Raw genomic sequence first — 26,752 nt, 5'->3', positions numbered from 1 at the left:
TGCCAGACTTTGGCAGCGAGACGTAAGGGGTTAATGTTACGGGTGGAAAGTGATTCCACTCGTAACATGCAGGCACACATGTCAGCTGTTGAAAACAGCTGATATGTGCAGCGATCGCCGCACCCTGCCCGCGGCAGGGGGCGGGGCTTAACGGCACACGATCCGCCAAAGGTCGTGAACGGGTTAAAGGACCTGTGGTGTAATCAATTACAATGCTGGGGGCGTGACTAAGTAAAAAAAAAAAAAAAGAATAATCCCTGAACTTGAGGAACAGTGACTGATGCAAGCAAAAGCTCCGCCCCTATGACTGAAATCTACGATATTTACTGAATTCACCTAAGCATTTAAGATAACTGCATGGACGTTTTTTTAAAACTATGTTAGTGATGCACATTTCATCATTTATAACACATTGGGGGCGGTTTATATATAGAACAATGACATGATAGGTTCCCTTTAACCTGTCCAGGTTACTGGCGTTACAAAGTCCTGTTGTGCACAGCCACTTCAAGTGCTACCGCCATTTTATGTGAATCTTGTCTCGAGCTCATTAGGTCTTAACCAATGGAGAAAAAAATGTGTACATCGAGACTCATATTATATAGGTATCTCAAAAAGGCTAAGGCATAAGAAAAACTTCACAACTGAGTATATTAAGTCCCAAAATATAAATTTATTGTAACATAAAATTACTTTGCAAATTTATTCAAACAAGATAAATTAAAAGAATAGTGCCACAAGTATACATTATAAGAAGGCACAACTGACCAAACCCTTTATAAGTATGCATAAGCTTCCCATGGTGATATGACACACTATATACTTATTGAAGGTAAAATCCTATACAAAGCTAAAGTGTGAAAGGTTTTTGCCAAGTGGGTTATATGCTAAATGAATAAACTCAAATATGAGCTGTTCTGCGTGTCTGTCCATTTTTTCCCCAACACAGGTTTCAATCTTACTTGTCACACCCCCTGACGAGGAAGGGCGAAACGTACATATATGTTTATTCACTTAACACATAATCCATTTGTTTATTACCTTTCACACTTTTTTTAATGTTATGGTACAATAAATATATTTTTGTTCTTAAAGGGGTTGCCACTACTAGGACAACCCTTCTGATTCCCCATTCCGCAAGGCTCCAATCACAACGCCACGTGAGCCCCAGAAATGCGAGCTGCAGCACCGCTGGAACGTTGCTGGCATGGGAGGTCAGTATATTCTTTATTATTTTACCTCGGGGAAACATGGAATTAGAAGGTGTTGTCCTAGTAGTGGACAACCTGTTTAAAGCTGGGTTTACACACTGCAACATCGCAAAGGACATCGCTGTAACGTCACCGGTTTTGTGACGTAACAGCGACCTCCCTAAGTCTCTGCTAAGTCGCTGGTGAGCTGTCAAACAGGCAAACCTGGCCAACAACGCAACAGCGATCCGGACCTGCAGAGCGACCTAGCTGGTTGTTGGGGACGTTGATAAGCAGCCTTTTGAAAGGGAAGTTGCTAACAAAGTCGCTGCAAAGTCTTTCACACACTGAAACTTTCCAGCGATGCATGCTGCACAGCGGGAAACAAAGGGCCTAGGAATGGTCCTGAACGATTTGTAACGATTACAACTTCACAGCAGGGGCCGGGTCGCTGATAGGTTTCACACACTGCAACATCGCAAACAACATCGCTATTGCGTCACAAAACCGGTGACGTTACAGCGATGTCGTTTGAGATGTTGCAGTGTGTAAACCCAGCTTAAGATACTCGGTTGTGAGGTTTTTCTCATGCCTTAGATTTTTTTGAGATATATACAGGGTGATTATAAAAGATTCATCGGGTTTCAAAAAGGTATATTTCAAAATGTATAATAGTAAATGGCACATGATAATGAATATAAACTCCATTTTCAGCACATAACGTTTACAAATGTTCTGTGTCCTCCTTTTTTCACACGATACACATCTATGCAGTAATCCAGTCTGACCCAAACACAATGCAGCATGTCCCCATCGATGGTCATTAGAATGGCGTAGAAGACATATCTGTGGCTGCGGTCGGCTGGACGTAAATGTTGCAATAGCTGTATGCTATATGGGTTCTGGTGCAGTCGATAACGTAGAATCTTCCAAACAGTTGGCTACAGAACTCCCAAGTTCACGACTTGCGCGACATGTTGATTTCTGCGAGCTACGTGCAAAGGTCTCTTGAACCCTTTCTACTATTTCACCTGTAAAACTCGGTCATCTGGGGTGTTTACGTTTACACAAGCATCCTGAGTCCTTAAATTGTCGATACCACCGCAGAACGCTCTGGTGACCGGGTGGGCCACTTTCCTATTGTCTTCAGAAAGGTCACTGCACAGTAACAATTGATTTACATTTTTCATACTCAAACACTTCCTCCGGCATAGTTGCCATTTTGGGGATCTGATGGCGTTCTGCCTCCTGGTGAGTCTGAAGCGAGTCCACACGCGCGAGTTAGATGTGACTTTTCCATACGTTATTATTACAAATGGGTGAAATTTATATCTTTGCAGTAATATGAATGCAAAACCCGATGAATCTTTATTAATCCCCCTGTATTACCTTTTGTGGAGCTGCATATACTCATTCTATAATCAGAGTATCAGTATTGGGAACTTTTTAATGTTATAGTAGTATTATGTAGGGTATCAGGTCCTTTGGCTAATGCTGATTGCCTTTATAACCTGTAGGTTTTATACAAAGAGAACTTGGGGCAAGGAACCCCAACACCTATCACTCCCGAGATGGAGAGGGTCAGACGCAATCAAGAAAACATTAGCATGGTATCAACCTGGAAAATACGCTACAATTCATCTGCTTTCCCTAAGCAACCTATATACATGATCCCCCAAGTAACAAAACTCCCCCCATAACTTATGATGCTACAGTAATCCTATTCCCAATTTTGTATTTTGCTATATCATAACACAGAAAATTCTTTAAAATAAAAAGTGAAAGGTGGTAACAATATCGAATGTACCTAACACATTGATCCCAGGTTCTATTGAATTGATAGAATTGATTTGTATTCTTATATTAAAATATACTTAATCCCTTAAAGGTCTTTTTTTTTTACCTAAATGTATGTATTATGGGCAAAAAATAATTTTATCAATTGGGTTTTGTTAAAAATTTTGAATTTTAAAGGTTCCATTGTTATACTGTCTATTGGTGGCTACAGAATGGTTTAACTACAAATCCGTTAGTGATACAAATGTGTTACAAACTATCTGTCACTGTGCAGCCATCAATGCACAAATAATCTGACATCCTTAAAAATTAATCAGTGCAAAATTTTTAATAAAACTCAACTTCAAAAATTATTTTGTTTCATATATAGACATTTAAGGACCCTCCCCCCTCCAAAGTTGTATACATTCTTTAAAAAGAATCTGTCATGTGATTTTCTAGTACAATGGTATCCTGGAATAGAGCTTGGGCAGCCCTTTCAGGACCAGTAACTTTTATTGCTCTACCTTATCCTGTTATCTTGCTGTAAGCTAGTCAAATGTCTGTAAATCCAAACTGATTATGCACTGCTCCCCATGCTCAGCTCTTGGCAGTAATAATAAATGACAGTGAATATTTTTACTATCACTGATGCCAGCATGGGAGAGGTAGGCATGTTAAGCAGTGTATATTCACTTTGGATTTACATATGCTTGACTAGCCAGTTAGCAACAATGAATTCTCCAGAGCTTACAGCAAGATAACAGGATAAGGTAGAGCAATAAAAGTTAGTTATCCTGAAAGGACTGCCCAAGCTCTTTTTTAGGATACCATTAGTTTTGTACTAGAAAATCACCTGACAGATTCCCTTTAAGTCCTGCCCTCAAAACATGAATGCACCCAAACGTGTCAGAACCTGCCAATCAGAGGCACAATTTGAAGCAAGCTCATGGGCTCCAATGCAACAGGACTTCAAATATTGCAAATCTTAAATAGTATTAAGGCACTATTACACGCAACGACGTATCTAACGATATATCGCCGGGGTCACGGATTCCGTGACGCACATCCGGCATTGTTAGCGACGTAGTTGCGTGTGACAGCAAGGAACGAGCGTTAACAATGGAAAATACTTACCTTATCGTCCATCGTTGACATGTCGTCCCTTTTTAAAAAATCGGTGCTTGTTGAGCACGCAGGTTGTTTGTCGTTCCCGAGGCAGCACACATCGCTGTGTGTGACACCTCAGGAATGCCAAATTGCAGCTTACCTGCGGCCGCCGGCAATACGAAAGGAAGGAGGTGGGCGGGATGTTACGTCCCGCTCATCTCCGCCCCCTCCGCTTCTATTGGGCAGCTTAGTGACGTCACTGTGATGCCGCACAAACCGCCCCCTTAGAAAGGAGGCGGTTCGCCGGCAACAGCGACGTCGCTAAGCAGGTAAGTACGTGTGACTGCTCCAAGCGATTTTGTGCGCCATGGGCAGCGATTTGCCCGTGACGCACAAACAACGGGGGCGGGTGCTTTCACCAGCAATATCGCTAGCGATATCGCTGCTTGTAACACCCCCTTTAGTCTTTTTTCTATAGAACAAAAGGACTTTTGGGGCATCCTAGGCACAAGGGCCCAGTTGCGACTGCAACCCTTGTACCAATGTATAATTGGGGGAAGAAAGTTGAACTAGATGGACCTAGGTCTTTTTTCAACCTATGTAACTATATAGTAGTTTCACCCTGGTTTCCAATTGGTGGTGGTGGAGGGGGTTACATTATCCCTTTTTGAACTTAGGACCGCCCCAAATTTCCTGGGACTGTAGCCAAAAAAATTTAGACCAGTATTGGCAAATTCAGCACTGTTGGCGAGACACAAGATACCATGTTCTCTTGGTGGAAAAACAAAAACCTCAAAGAATCTAAAGCTATGTATTAATCTATTGTGATTGTGAATGGGCCAATGAAATATTCTGTATATAAGTCAAACCTAACAACAGGGGCCAATTAAGTATTTTTTTTTCCGGTTTATGGTGTTAAAAGCTTCCAGCTAATGTGCCTATAATTGCTTTAAGCATAGCCATACTATTTTCTTAAACCTCCTCCGTGCAGTGTTTCCTGGACTCACACATTTACGCCGCCTCTTTAGTGTTCTGTATACTTGCAGTAGTGATATGTGGATGCTTCTTTATACGCTGTAGGTGGCATACAAAGAAAATTTGGGGAAATCTACACCGGCGACAGTCACTCCAGAGATGGAGAGGGTTAAACGCAACCAAGAAAATATTAGCTCGGTATTATAATATTTCGCACCTGTGCAGTGACCCTACTACATAACATGATCCCCAGGTTTATACTTTTAACAAAATTATAACAGTCGCTGCTGCGAGCGATCGACCCCCAACGATGGCGATAACCAGGCGAACCCTAAGGATATCTGTGTGATATACGAGATAAAATTACTACAGTTGCTAATCCAGAAAATCCTATACTAAGGAACATCAATTGTATTAAACCAGACCTAATTGGAAATGGAATTACTAAAAATAAAAAAAATAACAAGTTACATTTTTGGGGAAATTTCCCGATTTTAGTCCGAGATTGTTTCCTGAAGATTAGGTAAGAAATCTGTTTTCAGTGTCTCACATCTGGAAAGACTCAAACGACTCACTGTCTGCTTCTACTTTTCATTACTACCAACCGTAATAACCTTCCCTCGACCTGACCGGCACAGCCATCCTCTGACTGTACGTCTCTTTACCCCCAGGTTCTGTATTCTGACAGCTTCCGCAAACAGATACAAGGTAGAGCCGCTTACGTCATGGATACTCCTGAAATGAGACGTGTCCGGGAAACCCAGAAACATATTTCAGCGGTAACGCATTATTACTAAGTCTATGTATTACTGTCTTATTTTACAGCACCTCTCCTTGCCATCGGCTGTATGCATGCATACAAAATAAATTTTGTTCTAGACACCCCTCTTAAACAGGGTTGAGAATATTTTACACTATTATGAAAAGGAAACTCTGTTTTGTGGGTGGTTACATTAGTTATAAAAAAAAAAAAGCCATAACTTGAGTTCTGCGGGGGTGTCAACTTTCTGCAGGTCCTCCCACAAGCTTCCTACTTTGTCTATACAAGTGATGAGGATCATGGCATAAGACTTGCTCCTCAAGATAGATTTCCTTAGATGTGGCAGAGCTTACAAACATTTTTATAGTCTGCAGGAAGCAAGGTAGATGGCAAGTTCACTTCTTTAAAGGGAACCTGTCACCTGAATTTTCGCTATGAAACTAAAAGATTCCCCTTCTGCAGCTCCTGGGCTGCATTCTAGAAAGGTTCCTCCTGCTACTGGCCCCCCTTTCAGACCTAAATAAACACTTTATAAAATCTTACCTTTTGGTATGCTAATGAGGTTTGCTGGCCCCGGGGGCGGGCTGTATTTCTTCCGTTATTCCCCCTCCTGCCGCTGTTTGCCGTCCCCCTTTGTTGATTTACATCGATGAGGCCACCGCCCTCATATTACGCAAGGCTCCTGAAGTCTCGCGCATGCCCAGTGGCACTATCGTGGGACTGAGCGCTGTTCAGATCGCGAGCACTGGTGATGTAATTGCGAAGGCGCGAGATTATGGACGGCGATGTGAATGTCATCACCAGCGTCCTCCAAGTACCCACCCATAAAAATGTGCCTGCGCTTTTCCCTCTGCCTCCCCCGTTATGCGCTAGCGCTGGTCAGATCATTCACGTTACCTATTACCGCGGGCATGAGATTATGGGCGGGTACTTGGATGACGCTGGTGATGACATTCACAGCGCCGCCCATAATCTCGCGCCTGCGCAATTACATCACCGGCGCTCGCGATTTGAACAGCGCTCAGTCCCACGATAGTGCCACTGGGCATGCGCGAGACTTCAGGAGACTTGCGTAACATGAGGGCGGCGGCCTCATCGATGTAAATCAACACAGGGGGACGGCGAACAGCGGCAGGAGGGGGAATAACGGAAGAAATACAGCCCGCCCCCGTGGCCAGCAAAGCTCGTTAGCATACCAAAAGGTAAGATTTTATAAAGTGTTTATTTAGGTCTGAAAGGGGGGGGTCAGTAGCAAGAGGAACCTTTCTAGAATGCAGCCCAGGAGCTGCAGAAGGGGATTCTTTTAGTTTCATAGCGAAAATTCAGGTGACAGGTTCCCTTAAACACGAGAAAATAGGAAGAAGAGAAAAATTCTTCAACTACTTTCTTAAAGACATTGTCTTATTAACACCTAAGGCTAGTTTCACACTACGTCTTTTTAACATCCGCTGAAAACGTTTTTTTAGCGGAAGTACGGATCCTGCTTTTACAGCAAATAACGTATGCAAACGCATATGTTATTTTGCAGGATCCTGCACTGGATATTTAGGGGCGGGCACTGGAGTCATGTGATCGGGAGTGAGGGGAACTAGACTGGGAGGAGGCTTCTGACAGCTGCAGACGCTGGTAACCAAGGTAAACATCGGCCTTGGATACCCGATATTTATCTTGGTTACGAGTGTCTGCAGCTGCTAGGAGCCGGGCTGCCTGCACGCGTAACCAACGTAAACATCGGGTAACTAAGAGAAGTGGTTACGCGATATTTACCTTGGTTACGAGTGTCCGCAGCTCTCAGGTGGTAGAGAGGAAGGGGGAAAGACAGATAGAGAGAGAGGGGGTGAGGGAGGGAGTAGAGAGATAGACAGATCACTGGAGACTGGTTCTGGGCATGCTCAGTACTTTCTGGGCATGCTCAGTACAAAAGCAGGATCCTGTTACAACGCAACTGAACGCATTCTGCTAGGCAGGATCCAGCACTCATTGAAATGCATTGCAGCTCGCGGCGCAATGTGAAGGATCCTGTGAGATGCGTTATTTTGACAAAGCAAAAAAACGCTACATGTTGCGTTTTTGAAACATGTTAAAATAACGAAAAAGGACGGATCCTGCGTCTAACGGACGCAAACGCATGCGAACGCAGGTGGACGCGAGTCCATTGAAAATGCATTGAAGTGAAAACGGATTTGCACAGGATCCGTACTTCCGTTAAAATAACGTTTTCAACGGATGTTAAAAAGACGTAGTGTGAAACCAGTCTAAGAAATGAGTCAGAGCATAAGTTGGTATACAAGAAAATGAGCATATATAATGCAGTAAGTAAATAGTAATAGTATATAATATAGAAATAGCATAGGGGACTTAGTAAAGACTGTTTTTGATAAAAAAAAAAAAACAAACAAAAAGGAGTAAAAGCCACCACACCATGACAAGGTGTAGCACAATTGGGATGGTTTTAAGCCCGCTTTACACACTACAATATATCTTACGATGTGTCGGCGTGGTCACGTCGTAAGTGATGCACATCCGGCATCGTAAGGTACATTGTAGTGTGTGACAGGTACGTGCGATTGAGATTGAACGGTAAAACGTTCATCGCACGCACGTTGTTCATTCCTCATGAATTGAACGTCAGATTGTTCATCGTACCCGGGGTAGCGCACATCGCAGTGTGAGACACCCCGGGAACGATGAATAGATCTTACCTGCGTCCTGCGGCTCCCGGCCGGTAATGCGGAAGGAAGGAGGTGGGCGGGATGTTTACGTCCCGCTCAGCTCCGCCCCTTCGCTTCTATTGGCCGGCTGCCGCGTGATGTCACTGTGACGCCGAACGTCCCTCCCACTCCAGGAAGTGGATGTTCGCCGCCCACATCGAGGTCGTATGGACGGGTAAGTACGTGTGACGGGGGTTACTCGTATGTGCGGCACATTCAACAAATTGAACGTGCCGCACATACAATGGGGGCGGTTATGATCGCATACGATATCGTATGCTGGATCGTAAGGTGTAAAGCAGGCTTTAAGGCCGCTGTAGACGATACAATATATCTTACGATGTGTCGGCGGGGTCACGTCGTGACGCACATCCGGCATTGTAAGGTACATTGTAGCGTGTGACAGTTACGTGCGATTGCGATTAAACGGTAAAACATTCATCGCGCGCACGTCGTTCAATTCCTAAAAATTGAACGTCAGGTTGTTCATCGTACCCGGGGTAGCACACATCGCAGTGTGTGACACCCCGGGAACGATGAACAGCAGCTTACCTGCGTCCCGCGGCTCCCGCCGGCTAAGCGGAAGGAAGTAGGTGGGCGGGGTGTTTACGTCCCGCTCATCTCCGCCCCTCCGCTTCTATTGGCCGGCTGCCGCGTGACGTAGAGGTGACGCCGAACGTCCCTCCCACTCCAGGAAGTGGACGTTCGCCGCCCACATCGAGGTTGTATGGATGGGTAAGTACGTGTGACGGGGGGGTTACTCGTGTGTGTGACACGTTCAACAAATTGAACATGCCGCACATACGATGGGGGCGGTTACGATCGCATACGATATCGTATGCTGGATCGTAACATGTAAAGCAGGCTTTAACCTCTAGTATTAAAACCTCACCTTTTGTCAACTGACTAATGGAGTCAGCACAGGACTGGGGTCTGATTAGTTCAGATATCTACCCATATAAATGAGATGCCTGGCCCAAAAAAAACATACCCCTGTTTGTACAAACTACAAAGAATCAATGCAAAACCAAAGAAATTGCCGATTGACACAAGGTGAGGATTTGAGACTAGAGATTAGGACCGTCCCGATTGGGGTACATCTCGTTTACCTTTTATTTTTTTTATAAAAAACAATGTTACTAAGTCCCCTAAGTTATTTATACCTACTATTACTATTAACTTTCTGGACGATATATGCTCATTTTGTTTCTATCTTAGGTTGTTTTTTTTTAATTTGTCCGATTAGACAACTCCTTCTTAGGGCGGCTTTGCACGTTGCGACATCGCACGTGCGATGTCGATGGGGTCAAATCGAAAGTGACGCACATCCGGCGTCGCAGTCTATATCGCAACGTGTAAAACCTTTTTGATACGATGAACGAGCGCAAAAGCGTCGTTATCGTATAATCGCTGCAGCCTCCGACATTTCCATAATGCCGGTGCAGCGACAGGTGCGATGTTGTTCCTCGCTCCTGCGGCAGCACACATCGCTGTGTGTGAAGCCGCAGGAGCGAGGATCATCACCTACCTGCCTCCCGGCTGCAATAAGAAGGACGGAGGTGGGCGGGATGTTTACATCCTGCTCATCTCCGCCCCTCCGCTTCAATTGGCCGCCTGCCGTGTGACGTCGCTGTGACGCCACACGACCCGGCCCCTTAGGAAGGAGGCGGGTCGCCGGCAAGAGGGACGTCGCACGGCAGGTATGTGCGTGTGAAGCTGCCGTAGCGATAATAATCGCTACGGCAGCTTTCACTAGATATCGCACGTGCGACGGGGGCGGGACTATCGCTGCAGCATCGGTAACACATTGTTACCGATGTCGCAGCGTGCAAAGCCCGCCTTAGACTGAATGCTTCATAGTGACTGCAACAATTCTAGCTTTTTGTAACCCCTAGGAGTTAGTTATTCCTCTTCCCATTACTTTTTTGTTTCCTACAATTAGTTTGTTGAGTATTTTCTCCACCAAACTCTTGAAAAACTCATTGCAAGAAAAAAAATGCATGATCTGTCTCTTCCTCATTGGAACCAAACTTGACAAATGTAAAATTAAAAGGCTGGAAAACACAGTATGAAAATAAATTAAATAAAAGACGCTTTTAAATCCTCTTCAAAAGTGCTACAGCACAAAATAAAAAGCATCCAAAATCAAAGAAACAGCGTTATCCTGAGTTGAAAAATTTTTCAAATTTTTCAGCTTCTAAATTCTCAGTGTGAACATACCCTTAAAAGCTCATTACAAACTGTGAAACCAAAAGCTAAACACTACATTTTGATGCCTTACTTAGGTGAGATACCATGAGGACTTTGAGAAGCAGAAGGGAAGCTTCACCCCAGTGGTCACTGACCCTGTGACCGAGAGAGTGAAGAAGAACACCATTGACTTCAGTGACATCAACTACCGGGGAATCCAGAGGAAAGTCGTGGAGATTGAACGAAAGAGGAGTGAGCAAGATCAGGATGTCACAGGTGATGGAGGAAATTCAACTCAAACTGATTGAGGTGTCCAACTCAAGACCTTTTACTAAAATGAACTAATCAAAATGGGAAAATGTGAACTCTTGTTATGATAAGGATTCCATTCTGGTTAAGAATATCGAGTCCAAGGGATCAGTTAATCTAGTGTTTAACGTTCTCTGTCTTTTTCGTCATAGATCTCAGAGTCTGGCGTACAAATCCTGGTTCTGTTTTTGACTATGACCCTGCAGAAGACAACATCCAATCAAGAAGTCTACACATGCTTTCTGGTGCGCTGACATATTTTTCATGTATATTTTATTTGGACGTACATCATCTTTGGGGAATATATACTAACACGAGGAACACACATAGAATAGAGGCAAACATGCCATTATAACGGTGCCCTTGGGAAGTGGGGGGGTTGGTACCATGCCTTTTTCAACTTCTGGGAAGAACCTACACAGTAGTCCTCCCTCGAGAGGCTGGAGAGATGGTTTGTCATGGAAAGTCTATGTAGGGGGAAAACTATAGATCCCATATCAGTATTAGCTATGGTACCCACTTTCTTCTTTGTACACCACCAATTAATACATGTTTTTGTTCTGCAGTTCAAGCCCGCCGCAGCCGTGAACACTCTCGTTCTGCCAGTGCCCTGAGCTTGAGTGCGGGAGATGAGAAATCTGAACCCTCCGAAACCGCCTATTATAGCAATGGTGGTCTCTTTACAACCACCGTGACAGGTACAATTAGCCTTAGCATGCAAGGTAACGCCATACTGGTAGAGCCCTACATAAGAACTTATCATGTCATTGTTCCGTAATACCTATAGGCCACAAAGAAAGTTCACAAATACTGTTTATTCAAGGTAAGACCAGGCTTCATGAGGCAGCCGAGCGAGCTCCATAGTGTCTGGCAATACATAACCGCTTGTAGCAGCACTTACAGCTCACACCTCATTTTGAGAAAGTCCATGCTCTCATAGATTTCATGTTTCTTTGTAGGTTACAAGCAAACCAAAACGACTGAGCTTCCCCAACAAAGATCCTCTTCTGTGGCCACTCAGCTAACAACTGCTTCATCTGTACCATCACATCCATCCACTACTGGAGTAAGTATCTTGTATGGCTCTTTTATAGTCACTCCCCTTAGACTTATTCATAGATAGTAATGCCCTTTAGTCCCTTTCATAGTCAAGCCCCTAAAACTTTTTTCAGAGATGGGCAGCATGGTGGCTCAGTGGTTAGCACTGTTGCTTTTCATCGCTGGGGTCCTGGGCTCAAATCCCACCAATGACAACATCTGCAAGGAGTTTGTATGTTCTCCCCATGTTTGCATGGATTTCCTCCCACACCCCAAAGACTGATAGGGAACTTAGATTGTGAGCCCCAATGGGGATAATGATAATCACACCTGTAAAGCGCTGTGGAATTAATGGCGCTATATAAGTGAGTAAAATAAATAAATAAGCCATGCCCATTAGACTCTTTCAGAGGTAGCCACGCCTCTTAGACTCTTTTATAGTCACGTCCCTTAGACTCTTCCAGAGATAGTCACGCCCCTTAGACTGTTTAAAAGATAGTGACGCCCCTTAGACTGTTTAAAGATAGTCACGCCCCTTAGACTTATTCATAGATAGTCATGCCCCTGAGATTCTTTTATAGTCAAGCTCCTATGACTTTTTTAAGAGGTTGGCAGAATGGTGGCTCAGTGGTTAGCACTGTTGCTTTGCAGCACTGCGGTTCTGAGTTCAAATCCCACCAAGGACAATATATGCAAGGAGTTTGTATGTTCTCCCCGTGTTTGCGTGGATTTCCTTCCACATGCCAAAGACTGATAGGAAATTAAGATTGTGAACCCCAATGGGGACAGTGATGATCACATCTGGAAAGTTCTATGGAATTAATCATGCTATATAAGTGAGTAAAAGAAATAAGTCATGCCCCTTAGACTCTTTTATAGTCACTCCCCTTAGACTTATTCATAGATAGTCACTCTCCTTAAACGCTTTTATAGTTAGTCACTCCCCTTATGGGTGCTTTACACGCTGCGACATCGCTAACGATATATCGCCAGGGTCACGGTGTTTGTGACGCACATCCGGCGTCGTTAGCGACATCGCAGCGTGTGACAGCTAGGAGCGACAATCAACGATAACAAAAATGGCAAAAATCGTTGATCGTTGACACGTTGCTCCTAATCATAATGTCGTTGGTGTTTCATTCCGCAGGTAGTTCGTCGTTCTTTTGGCACCACACATCGCTGTGTGTGACACCGCAGGAACGACGAACATAATCCTACCTGCGTCCACCGGAAAGGAGGAAGGAAGGAGGTGGGCGGCATGTTCCGGCCGCTCATCGCCGCCCCTCCTCTTCTATTGGCCGGCCATTTAGTGACTCCGCTGTGACGTTGCTGTGACGCCGAACGCACCTCCCCCTTGAAGGAGGGATAGTTCGGTGGTCACAGCTACATCGCTTAACAGCTTTGTGCGTGTGACACTGCCGTAGTGATATTGTTCGCTACGGCAGCGATCACCACATGCCGTACGAATGACAGGGGCGGGTGCTATCGCTCGCGACATCGCTAGCAATGTCGCAGCGTGTAAAGCACCCTTTAGACTTATTCATAGTCATTCCCTTCGGACTCTGCCATAAATAGTCACTCTCATTAAACTCTTTCATAGTCACGCAGCCGCCCTTGTATTACTAGAACTTGCATACTAAAGGAAAAAAAAAACAAGCACTGACACTTAAAGACAGCTTTTATCATTGTGTTTTCAGGCCATATATTTAATGGGCTGCTTAACTTACTGTAGGTGGTGATAATTCACACTTATTATATCATATTTGAGAATGGCTTGCTAACTACAAAAGTTTGGCGACAACCACCCTCCATAATGCAAAGTGAATATAAAAAAGAAAAAAAAAACCAAAAAACCCCCAGAACACATTTCAACCAGATATCAGCCTGAGATATAATGCAGTAAGCAATTAGGCTGTGTGCGCATGTTGCGTTTTTTCATGTGTTTACACAGCGTTTTAAACTGCAGCATAAACACGTGTTGTGCGTCCCCAGCAAAGTCTATGACAATTAAGCAAATTCCATGCGCACGTTGCGTTTTGAAACGCAGCGTTTTGGATGCCAAATATTTGACAAAATCGATGCGTTCTAAAAAGCAACATGTCACTTCTTTTGTGCGTTTTGGATGCTTTTCCCACTCTATCTTTGGGAGACAAAGCATCCAGAACGCATCTATTCTGCATTCAAAACGCGTTTTGAATGCTATTTGAAACGCACATGCAGTGACAAAACGCTGCAGAAGACTTGTCAAGCCAGAATGCAACATGCGCACATACCCTGCTTAAGGCTATGTTTGCACGTTGCGTACAGTCACTGCAGAAATTTCTGCAGCGATCTGAAGCGCACACGTGCGCTTCATATCGCTGCAGAAAATGTCCGTAGTGAAAAAAAATCCGATTCCATGCGCTCTGCCTGCAGCCCTTCCCATAGACAGAGCGGGGGCTGCAGGCAAAACGCACGGGAGAAGTGACATGTCACTTCTTAGAACGCGCGCTTCGGGCAGCAGCCGAACCGCTGCGCTCTAAGACGCCACTTGCGCACGGCTCCTTCATAATCTTCATAGATTATGCAGGAGAAGCAGGACGCATGCAGTTACGCTGCGCTGCAGGGGAAGCAGGACGCATGCAGTTACGCTGCGCTACAAAGTGCAGCGTAACTGCATGTAATTATGCAACGTGCGCACATAGCCTTACACGTTACGATTAAGCATACGATATCGTATGCGATGTGACCCGCCCCCATCGTATGTGCGGCACGTTCAATTTGTTGCCCGTGTCGCACAAACGATTATTTCCCGTCACACGCACTTACCCGTCCATACGACCTCGATGTGGGAGGCGAACTTCCACTTCCTGGAGTGGGAGGGACGTTCGGCGTCACCGCGACATCACGTGGCAGCCGGCCAATAGAAGCGGATGGGCAGAGATGAGCGGGATGTAAACATCCCGCCCACCTCCTTCCTTACGCATTGCCGGCGGGAGCCGCGGGACGCAGGTAAGCTGCAGTTCATCGTTCCCGGGGTGTCATACACTGCGATGTGTGCTGCCCCGGGAACATTGAACAACCTCACGTTCAATTTTTAGGAATTGAACGACGTGCGTGCGATGAACGTTTTAACGTTCAATCGCAATCGCACGGAGGTTTCACGCGCTACAATATTACTTACGATGCCGGATGTGCGTCACTTACGACGTGACCCCGCCAACACATCGTAAAATTTATTGTAGCGTGTAAAGCCACCTTTAGGCTTCATGCAGACAGTTCTACAAATGTTTGTGCAAGTGTCCCTCACTCCAATTTAGAAGTTTCTCAGATTCACATTCGGGGGAGAATAAGAAATGCACAGGTGGATAATCTCTAACAATCTCCGGGGATTGTCCAGGATGTTTGTTTATTTATAGGTTTCATGACTATTAAGTGTTCATCGGTCTATGTAAAAAAAATAAAATAAAATAAAAAACAGTCATCTGAACAGCACAATTGAATATCACTGGCTCAAGTCTTGTCCATGTCAAGTTTTTTTTTTTTTTTTTACGGACTGCACTTAGACCAAAAATGTGGTGGTGTGAATATACCGAAACCAGGAGATTAGGCAAACCAGCAGACATTAAGTCTTCCTCCTGCCAACACTCAAAACATATGTTAACCTCCTCCCTCCTACCCCAAGAAAAATGTAAAAATGTTACACTATATATCTATCTATATATAATATATATCCTGTCCACCGCCATTAACTTGAGAACGGCGGCAGCTATAGGCATAGAAGTGGTGTCTAGGTATAGTAAAGTAGCCATGCGCTACGCAATGAAACCACCTATAGCACCATCTGGTGGAAAACAACGGAGTTAGCATTTTTATCTCGAAAACAGAACGAGATAGAGAAAAAAAGTGAATAACAAAGTTGTAGGGCATTGTTAATTCAATACAAATCGACATCTTGCATACAGAAATGCTATGATTAGAACATGTAAAACTCACAAGGCTGCGGACGTGAAGCGATACCTCATGGAGACCTTCCTACAAGTCATTGGGTATGGTGGCTGTGTGGAGTGGCCTCCACGCTCACCTGACCTGACCCCATTGGACTTCTTTCTGTGAGGTCGCATCAAATAGCAGGTGTATGCGACCCCTCCACCAACATTGCAGGACCTACGACGACGTATCACAGATGCTTGTGCAAACGTGTCACCTACCATATTGCAAAACGTGCAGCAAGATACAGTATGCTGTGCAGAGTCCAGATGGGCATTGCAGCTGACGGGGGCCACTTTGAGTATCAAAGTTAAATGAACGCCATATGCGTGACCAGCATTCAATGTTTTGGGGGTGTCATGGGTTTCATATCATAGCATTTCTGTATGCAAGGTGTCGATTCGTATTGAATTGATGATGCTCTACAATTTTTTAATTCACTTTTTTTCTCTATCTTGTTCCATTTTTGAAATAAAAAGGCTAACTCCGTTGTTTTCCACCAGGTGGCGCTATAGGTGGTTTCATTGCATAGTACATGGATACTTTACTACACCTAGACACCACTTCTATGCCTATAGCTGCCGCCGCTCTCCAGTTAATGGCGGTGGACAGGATATGGGGGACACACTGTATATCTATATACACATACACACGTTGGGAACTGTTCCATGTACATGCAAAGTGAAAACTAATAATGTGATGTGAATAGGGCTGATCGAATACTTCGATTATTCGGCTTCGCAAATATTTTCCGAATACCTCGCTGCTATTCGACTATTTGCGAATATTCGATGCGCAATGTAAGTCTATGGGAACCCCGAATAACAACTATTCGGGCTTCCCATAGACTTACATTGCGCATCAAATAGTGGCGAGGTATTCGGAAAATATTCGCAAAGCCGAATATTTGAGGTATTCGATCATCCCTAGATGTGAACACTGCCCGAATTAGTACACATTGGAACAAGAACATCTCTATTTCATTTTCCAGAAAACCTTCAGAGCCATGTATGACTACCGGGCCACAGATGAAGATGAAGTGTCCTTCAAGGATGGCGATACTATTGTAAACGTCCAGACCATAGATGAAGGCTGGATGTACGGGACAGTCCAGAGAACTGGCAAGACTGGCATGCTTCCAGCTAATTACGTGGAAGCCATATAATGCACCACCGAATGGCCCGCTCCTGTCCTGGAGGATACGACCCATCCGAAAATCATCTCTTAAAGGGAGCTGCAGCCATTTGGTTTTATTTTCATCATCTTGCCTTCTATATATATATATAAAAATAAAAACGATTTCAAACTATTAACATCTCACACGATCTTCCTAACACTTGATTTGTACTTTATAGGATTGTTCTAGATTTTTCTTTTTTTTTTTTTATGTAACAACAGCTAATTTTGAGACTTACCTAGACCATCAGCATTTACCGATTCATTCAATGCTCACATATACTGTGACAGACTTGGACTGTTCCACGTGCAGTTTACCTGCTATTTTAACGTTCAGTGTTTCTTACTGGTCACGGACGTATAGCGTACCTCTTGGCGGAAAAAAAAAATCCACCATTTTACATTTATTTAGATAATTTACCCTAGGATGTAACAAAACGGATGAGCCTCTCCCTCCTCTGGCTGTGAACGCTGCATGCAAATGATTATGTTCTAGGGTCAACAACATGTGCTCCCTGTACATTAGTGAATAAAGCTGGGGCTTCTGCAGTATGTACCATGTCTGTACGCGTCTATTTTCATTTATTGCTGTGGCCTTTATATATAAAAAAAAAAAAAAAAAAGCAAAACAAACACAAACCCCAAAAACATGCCTCCTCCTGCCTAGTCGACTGTCAGAAAAGAATATTTTCTCTGAGCTCCCTCTAGTGGTGGCAATGTAAATCTGTATGTAGTGAGCTCCCTCTAGTGGTGGATGTACAAATCTGTATGCAGTGAGCTTCCTCTAGTGGTGGCTATATTAATCTGTATGCAGTGAGCTTCCTCTAGTGGTGACAATATAAATCTGTATGTGGTGAGCTCCCTCTAGTGGTGGCTGTATTATTATTATTTATTATTATAGCGCCATTTATTCCATGGCGCTTTACAAGTGAAAGAGGGTATACGTACAACAATCATTAACAGTACAAAACAGACTGGTATAGGAGGAGAGAGGACCCTGCCCGCGAGGGCTCACAGTCTACAGGGAATGGGTGATGGTACAATAGGTGAGGACAGAGCTGGTTGCGCAGTGGTCTACTGGACTGAGGGCTATTGTAGGTTGTAGGCTTGGTGGAAGAGGTGGGTCTTCAGGTTCCTCTTGAAGCTTTCCACGGTAGGTGAGAGTCTGATGTGCTGAGGTAGAGCGTTCCAGAGTATGGGGGAGGCATGGGAGAAATCTTGGGAAGAGGAGATAAGAGAGGAGCAGAGAAGGAGATCTTGTGAGGATCTGAGGTTGCGTGCAGGTAAGTACCGGGAGACTAGGTCACAGATGTAGGGAGGAGACAGGATGTGCATGGCTTTGTATGTCATGGTTAATGTTTTGAACTGGAGTCGTTGGGCGATGGGAAGCCAGTGAAGGGATTGGCAGAGTGGCGAGGCTGGGGAGTAGCGAGGGGAGAGGTGGATTAAGCAGGCCGCAGAGTTTAGGATAGATTGGAGGGGTGCAAGAGTGTTGGAAGGGAGGCCAGAGAGCAGGAGGTTGCAGTAGTTGAGGCGGGAGATGATGAGGGCATGCACTAATGTTTTTGCTGATTCTTGGTTAAGGAAAGCACGGATCCGGGAGATATTTTTGAGTTGTAATAGGCATGAGTTGAAGAGGGCTTGGATGTGTGGCTTGAAGGATAGAGCAGAGTCGAGAGTTACTCCAAGGCAACAAGCTTTTGAGACTGGGGAGAGTGAGCAACCATCGAGTTTGATGGAGAGGCTTGTTGGAGGAGATGAGTGAGGAGGAGGAAAGACAATGAACTCTGTTTTGTCCATGTTACGTTTTAGGAATCGCGCAGAGAAGAAGGATGAAATAGCAGACAGACATTGTGGGATTTTGGTTAGTAGAGAGGTAATGTCAGGTCCAGAGAGGTAGATCTGTGTGTCATGTCATTGGCATAGAGATGATACTGGAAGCCGTGGGACATTGTTTACATTGACTATGTGGCCAATTACCTTCCGGTCACTTCCGGCCCAATTCTGGCCTAATTCAATGCATCATACTTATATGGTGCAGACTTGTCATGGTGCAGACAAAGTCTGGTGCAGACTTTTAGTTGCCCCTGTATAAATCTGTATGCAGTGAGCTCCCTCTAGTGGTGGCTATATTAATCTGTATGCAGTGAGCTCCCTCTAGTGGTGACAATATAAATCTGTATGTGGTGAGCTCCCTCTAGTGGTGGCTGAATAAATCTGTATGTAGTGAGTTCCCTCTAGCTGTGGTGATATAAATCTATATGACGTGAGCTCTCTCGAGTGGTCAATGTTGGATGTCAGAATTTAATTTTCTGGTTGTGTATTAGCAGTTCAAAAGTTAACTCCCAGCAGCGTATAAAAATTGTCCAATTTTTTGGATGAAAGTGAAACAGCGTAAAATCAGTTTGCTATTCCGTATGTAATGCATGTGACATTTTATTTTTTTACTCACTTATCACCCCAATGCAATGCGCTTTTATCTCCAGCAGTTATTACTCATTTACAGGACTATTTGGTGTCCTATGCTACAGAATGGTAATTATCGGTATTAACTGGATGCCGCTAGGATGGTTCGTGTGGCATCCTTTATTTATTTTTCCTCACACCCATAGACTTGCAGTGGTAAGTCGCGTTTGATTTATGCGTCCACTCGTAGCATGCTGCGCTTTTTTTTCTTCTGGCTGAATACAGCTCAAGGAAAAAAAAAACACCCGCAGATCTGCACTGCCTCATTGAATAATATTGGTCCAAGTGCAATACATGGTTTTCTCATTGTACTTGTCTGAGTTACGAGGGGCTGCTGAAAAGTCTTTGGCTTTACCTAGAAAGGAACGAGATAGGATGATGAAACTTTACATTTAGTCCACATATTCTGCACTGATGACAACACACTTCTTACATCATATTCCAACTTCCGTAAGCCTAGCAAAAAGAAGGATTTCAATTGTGCCTCAAACCAGGCATCCATAGCAGCCATGGCATCAGAAATGGTGCGAAATTTGGTACCCTGGAGGGGTTTCTTCAGGTTCGGAAACAGATGAGTCGGAGGGAGCTAGATCTGGTGAATAAGGTGGGTGGTCACCGGCTGGAAGCCCAGCTCTGCCGTGGTCACTTGTGCAGTGGGAGCGGAGGCGTTGTTTTGCAGGAACAAGATTCCTTTCTTTTGACGGCTCCTTGTTTTCAGGGTCATATAAATAAATCCAGGCCTCATCCATAGTGGCCAGTCGATCCAGAAAGTTCTTATAAGTTCGGAAACACTGACAAATGGACCAGGAAGTTTTCTCTCGCTGCTTCTCTGATCTGTTAAACATTTGGGGGACCCACTTTGCAGATCTCGTCCTCATGTCCAAATGTTCATGGATAATGAACAAACACATTCATGGGAAATCCCCATGATGTCTGCTATAGCTTTAGCTGAAATACGTGGATTCTCCAGTATGAGGTTGTGCACAGCATCGACGATCTCCGGAACAACCACCCCTCTCTGTTGTCCGGGACGTTCCTCATCATTGGGGCTGAAGTGGCCCGTTTTAGATTTGGCAAACCAGTTCTTAACTGTGGAATATGAAGGGCATTGATCTCCCCCCCCCCCCAATGTCTGCAACATATCACCATGAACATCTTTTGCGGACTTTCCTTGAAGAAACAAGAATTTTATCCCTCTGCTCTCAGTTGCTGTAAATATCGCATTAGACTCCACGATTTTGTTTTCCCACGTGCGTAGAACACTGTTGCCATAAGCAAACACAATTTTGAAAACATATTAGACACATAAGGCTATCATGTGATGCAACATTCATTACCATAGAAACAAAAAAAATCACAAAGTCAAAAACTTATCAGCAGCCCCTCATATACACCACTGTGCACACTAAAAGTTAAACTCCTTTAACATAGACAAGCTTGTTTTGTGGGGAGTTTTGTATACACTTTGTGATTACTATTTTAGTTTATAAGGTTTGCAGTCTTATCTTCAGCTACTTCAGACCCCCTAATATGCAGTTCAGAGCCTGAAAATGTCAGATTTTTTTTTTTTTAAATCTTGTGGGAGCATCTCTCACAGTAATATAGGTTGGATGTGAGGTCTGTGTTTCTCTCCCAGTAATATAGGCTGGATGTGAGCTCTGTGTGTCTCTCCCAGTAATATAGGCTGGATGTGAGCTCTGTGTGTCTCTCCCAGTACTATAGGCTGGATGTGAGCTCTGTGTCTCTCCCAGTAATATAGGCTGGATGTGAGGTCTGTGTTTCTCTCCCAGTAATATAGGCTGGATGTGAGCTCTGTGTGTGTCTCCCAGTAATATAGGCTGGATGTGAGCTCTGTGTGTGTCTCTCCCAGTAATATAGGCTGGATGTCAGCTCTGTGTGTCTCTCCCAGTAATATAGGCTGGATGTGAGGTCTGTGTATCAAGGGCATTAGTGTTACCTTCAGATATCAGCACTTGCGTTGTGCGGCATCCATTGCAATCCGCCGCCTTGAGGAATTACGGTAACTATTGCAGGAATCAGTTTATTCCTCATAGGTTTCTATTAAAGGGCGGATTGCAAAGGATGGTCTTGCGTTGCCTCTGCCCCGCAGCGCATCAGTCGTTTAGTGACTAACCATTGGGCGGGAGGAGCGCGCAATGTAACGTTTTTGTTGTTATAAAAAAACAAAAAAAAATGCTGTCGCCAGATGCATAACGACAGAATCCTGCGGATTCCAGTGCAGTAAAAAATTTTGCCGTTTGAGGAATTCAGCAGCTTTTCCCTGGAACACTGACAGCATACATTTCCCCAAAACCAGTTGCAGTGGTAAACATTGACAAAAAAAACCAAAAACACACACACGTTTGCATGCTTTAGCATTTGAGTGCAAGAGTATAGACATGCATTACTGCTGAAGGAAATATTGAGATATTTAGCATACAAACATGGCCATTTTCATATCTGCTCAGTAGACACGTCAAGGCATGTATGGGTGGAGTAGTAACCTTTTCTTTATAGCAGGTTCCTACTCCCCCATACACATGGAATATTTTTTTTTTTTTTTTACCCCAGAGAGGCTTCAGTTCAGTGTAGGTTTCCAGTATAAGGCTACATGCGCACGCTGCATCTTTTTCTGTTCACAAACTGCAGCCAAAACTGCACCTTGTCAGAGAGAGCCTGGAAATGTCACAAAAAACGCATGTAATTTTAGTTGCGTTTTTTCACACCATGTGTTTTTGCTGCGTTTTTGTGACAAATGTTGACAAAAACGCAGGAAGAATGAACACGCTGCATTTTTTTTGTCACAAACCTTTGACAAATAAAACGCTGACAAACTGCAATGTGCGCATAGCAAATCTGACTTCAGACTTTGCTGGAAAGTCAAATGTCAAAGTTCTGACAACAAAACTGCAGCCAAAAAAGCAGCAAAAATGCAGCAAAAAAAGCAGCGTGCGCATGTAGCCTTATGAGATTGCCTTGATGTGGCTACTGGGCAGATCTAGAAAAACGGATTTTTGTGTACTCACCGTAAAATCATTTTCTCTTAGCCATCATTGGGGGACACAGGACCATGGGTGTTATGCTGCTTATCCATAGGAGGACACTAAGTAGATACAAAGATGTTAGCTCCTCCCCTGCAGTATACACCCTCTGGCCGGGCCAGGCTACTTCAGTTTTAGTACACAAGCAGTAGGAGAACAAGTAACAAAAAATGTGAGTGAACTCATAACAATAAAGTACTTAGAGAGAAAAAAGCTAAGGCCCAACAGGGCAACAGGGAGGGTGCTGTGTCCCCCAATGATGGCTAAGAGAAAACAATCTTACGGTGAGTACACAAAAATCTGTTTTTCTCTGACGCCTCATTGGGGGACACAGGACCATGAGACGTCCTAAAGCAGTCCCTGGGTGGGTAAACAATAAACAACGAAACCCAAGGACTAGGAACCAGTCCCAGATAGCCAGGAGCGCCTACTGAAATAGGTGCTCCACTATCATTTGCAGAATTTTGCTACCTAGGTTCCCCTCACCCGAAGCCTGGGTATGGACTCTGTAATGCTTTGAAACAGTATGTAGGCAAGACCAGGTCGCAGCCTTACACCTCTGTTCCACTGAAGCCTGATGCTTAATGGCCCAAGAGACACCAACTGCTTGCGTGGAATGAGTCCGCAGCCCACTAGGAATGGGCTTGAGTTGCAAGCGGTAGACCTCCTGGATCACAGAGCGAAACCAGCGAGCCAGCGTTGCCTATGAAGCTGCCTCTCCTTTCTAAAGCCTTTCAGGAATGACGAACAAGGAGTCTATGTTCCTAAAGGGGCTGTCCTGGGTACGTAATATCTGAGAGCCCTCACAAGGTCTAGCGAATATAGGAACCTTTCCACCCTATGGACTGGCTGTGGACAAAAAGGAAGGCAGAACAATGTCCTCGTTCATATGAAACGGGGAAGTAACCTTCGGAAGAAAATCCGGAAGGAGGCGTAGAACCACCTTGTCCTGATGAAAGATCAGAAAGGGTTTCCAGCAAGAGAGTGCTGCCAGTTCCAAAACATGTCTGATGGACATAATCGTCACTAAGAATGTTACCTTCCAGGAGAGAAGAGCAAGAGAGGATTCCTTAAGAGGTTCAAAGGGAGACCTCTGGATACCGTCCAAAACGAGATTGAGGTCCCATGGGTCCAGCGACCGTTTGTACGGGGAAACTAGATGGGAAACGCCCTAGAGGAAAGTCTTGACTTGCGGATTGCAAGCTAGGCGGTATTGATAGAATATTGAGAGATCAAACCTGCCCCTTAAGGGAGCTGAGGGCCAACCCCTTTTGCAACCGGACTGCAAAAAAAAAAAATCAAGAATTCTGGGGATCGCCAGAGGCATAGGTTGGACATTCCTTTCCTAGTGAAGGGAATCTAAAGTTTTTCACGTACGGTGGTAAATACGGGATGCAGGCCGGCTTTCGGGCACTGTACGTTGTGGAGATGACCGCAGGAGAGAATCTCGCTCTTGTTAAGGTCCAAGTCTCAATGGGCAGGCAGTCAGCTTCAGGGCTCTGGAGTTTTGATGGGAAATGGGCCCTTGGGTCAGCAGGTCTGGGATGCTTATGAGGCGCCATGAGCAATTGTACTAATTCGGCATACCAGGCGCACCTGGGCTAGTCCGGTGCTATTAGTATCACCGGGACTCCTCCTGCCTTGATCTTCCTGATTACTCGCGGCAGCAGGGGCAGAGGCGAAAAACATGTAAGGTAGACTGAAGCGACTTCAGGAGACTAAAGCATCCACGCCGATGGACTGTGGATCACGTGACCTGGCTAAGGACGCGGGTACCTTTGCGTTCAACCTTGAGGCCATTAGATCCACGTCTGGTGTACCCCAGCGAGTGCAGATGTGTGGGAACACTTCTGGGTGGAAAAAACACTCTCCGGCGGCCAGGCCTTGGCGACTTAGACGATCCGCCGCCCAGTTCTCTACTCCCGGTATGTGCAATGCTGAAAACACAGACCCCCGTCAATTCGGCCCAGGTGAGGATCCTGAGTACCTTGAGATAAGCTGTCTTGCTGCTGGTACCTCCCTGCTGATTGACCTAGGCCACAGGTGTTGCATTGTCCAATTGGACCTGAAACAAACGACCTGCTAGCAGAAGGGGGGAATGACCTGAGCGCGAGAAAGATCGCGCTGATTTTCAGGATGATTTCTGGGAAGGGAAGACTCCTGGGGCGTCCAACGTCCCCAAGCAGTGAGGAGCCAGTGCGCTGCTCCCCAGACTAAGAGGCTGGCGTCCGTGGTCAGGAGTAGCCAGTCCACTTGGGGGAGAAAAAAAAAAAACCTCCCTCTCGATATGGAAGAGGACTGAACCCACCAGCAAAGCGCATACCTGACTGAAGGTGTCAGGTGAAAAGTTCGTCCAAGGAAAAGGGGCTCTTGTCCCAGGCAGCTAGAAGCGCAAGCTGCAGTGGGCGGTGGTGTGGCTAAGCGAGCAACACTGCCTCTATAGCCGCCGCTATCCTACCTAGCACTCTCATACTGAATCGAACGGAGCGAGAGGAGTATGTAGAAGGCAGTGTACCGCTTGTTGTAGAGCGGTCGCCTTGTCTTGAGGGAGAAATATCAAGCACTGAAGGGTGTCCAGGGACATGCCCAGGGAGGTGACGGATTTTGACGGGACTGGGGATGATTTGACTGGAGTCAGAAGCCGCACTAAGCGGGATAGGGTGCCCACAGAGATCTGCACGCTGGTTGAGCCCTTGATAAGGTCATCCAAGCAAGGCAGAACAGCCATTCTCCTGGCGTGAAGGGCACTTATGGCGACCGCCATGACCTTTGTTAAGACCCTTGGTGCTGTGGCAGAGCCGAGGATAGGGCGACAAATGAAAAAAAGAAGTCCTGAACAGCGAAGCGGAGGAACTTTTGGTGAGCTGGAGCGATGGGTATGTGCAGGTACGCGTCCCTGATGGCTAGGGAGGCAAGGAATTCTCCTTTGACCACAACGGTAAAAATGGACCCTAGGAATTCCATTCTGAATATTCTTACGTGCACATGTTTGCTCAGGTGTTAGAGGTCCAGGATGGGTCGAACTGACCCGTCCTTTTTTGGGGACCACGAGAGGTTGGAATAGAAGGCCTTGAACCGCTCGCTGTCCGGAACAGGTACCATCACCCCCGCCGTTTGGAGGGAGTGGATCACTGAGAAGGCCTCGCGGTGTTTTGGAGCCTTTGGGGGGGGTTTGAGAGAAAAGACTGACCAGGAGATCGGGTCCAGAGTTCAATGTGGTAACCAGAAGACACAAAGTATCGCACCCATTTGTGGTCTGAGGCGGCAGCCCAGATGTAGGAGGATGAGACTCCTCGGTCTTTGTCTAGACTGCCAGGACGAGGTGGACTCGGGGAGGGCTGAAAAGGTCGGGCCCTGCGTGTCTAGTAAAAAAAAAAAACAAAACATCCTGGGCTAGAGTTGGGGGAGGGAGGTACTCTTTTCCTCCCGTGGCGTCAGACACAAAAAAAAAAAAAAAAAAAAAGCCTGTCCAGACGATTGGCACACCATCGGTCTGGAAACGACTACTGTGAGAGGCTTCTTAGAGACAGAGTCCGCTCTCCATTATCGGAATCAGAGGGTCTTACAGATGGCTATTGTATTTGAGGTGGCAATAACTGCGCAGATAGTAGCGTCGAGGGAGGCCTGCATGAGGTACTCTGCCGCCCAGCAATGTGAACTGTTACATCTGTGAGGGTCTGAAGGAAACTGGTAGTCCTGGTGCCTGTGCGACCCACACTGAAGGGGAGAGGAACCCGCAGCCTCAAAGCGGAGCGATCGAGCTGCTCCACTTGTCTGTCTGTCGGGTCCTTGAAGGAGGATCCATAAAAGTAAAAGACAGGAGGGTCCTTCAGGCAGGCGGAAGCCAGGTGAGGGTCCACCGAGGCCGGATCGGCCCAGCCCTTAGAGACAGCTAAGCCAAAGGGGTACCGGGACTCCATGAGTTTACGGATACCGAAGCGGCGTCAAAAAAAAAACTTTGAGGTTTTTTCACCCTTTTAAAGGAGACCGCAAGGTCAGTAATAGTGGATGGGAGATCTTCCACATGCAGAGTTTTGGTAG

The 26,752-nt window shown here is 45.4% G+C and overlaps 1 protein-coding gene across 16 annotated transcripts in view; it reads left to right on the top strand.

Annotated features, from left to right (window-relative positions):
* The window catches only part of NEB (nebulin), a 265,748-nt gene extending 247,983 nt beyond the window's left edge, over positions 1 to 17,765 (top strand). For 9 of the 16 annotated variants that reach the window (XM_075317192.1, XM_075317196.1, XM_075317191.1 and 6 more), the window contains 9 exons: positions 2,708 to 2,800; positions 5,157 to 5,249; positions 5,723 to 5,830; positions 10,808 to 10,988; positions 11,174 to 11,266; positions 11,588 to 11,719; positions 11,809 to 11,844; positions 11,981 to 12,087; positions 17,020 to 17,765. In XM_075317192.1, the coding sequence (XP_075173307.1) occupies positions 2,708 to 2,800; positions 5,157 to 5,249; positions 5,723 to 5,830; positions 10,808 to 10,988; positions 11,174 to 11,266; positions 11,588 to 11,719; positions 11,809 to 11,844; positions 11,981 to 12,087; positions 17,020 to 17,193 (1,017 nt within the window). In that variant the 3' untranslated portion in view covers positions 17,194 to 17,765. The remainder of the gene's footprint in view (positions 1 to 2,707; positions 2,801 to 5,156; positions 5,250 to 5,722; positions 5,831 to 10,807; positions 10,989 to 11,173; positions 11,267 to 11,587; positions 11,720 to 11,808; positions 11,845 to 11,980; positions 12,088 to 17,019) is intronic. The other 7 variants (XM_075317206.1, XM_075317204.1, XM_075317203.1 and 4 more) reach the window with 2 other exon arrangements.
* Positions 17,766 to 26,752: the final 8,987 nt, after the last annotated feature.

The sequence above is a fragment of the Anomaloglossus baeobatrachus genome, chromosome 7 (genome assembly GCF_048569485.1).
Source record: "Anomaloglossus baeobatrachus isolate aAnoBae1 chromosome 7, aAnoBae1.hap1, whole genome shotgun sequence".
In the NCBI taxonomy this organism is placed as follows: Eukaryota; Metazoa; Chordata; class Amphibia; order Anura; family Aromobatidae; genus Anomaloglossus; species Anomaloglossus baeobatrachus.
This window is presented reverse-complemented; position numbering and strand designations above follow the sequence as displayed.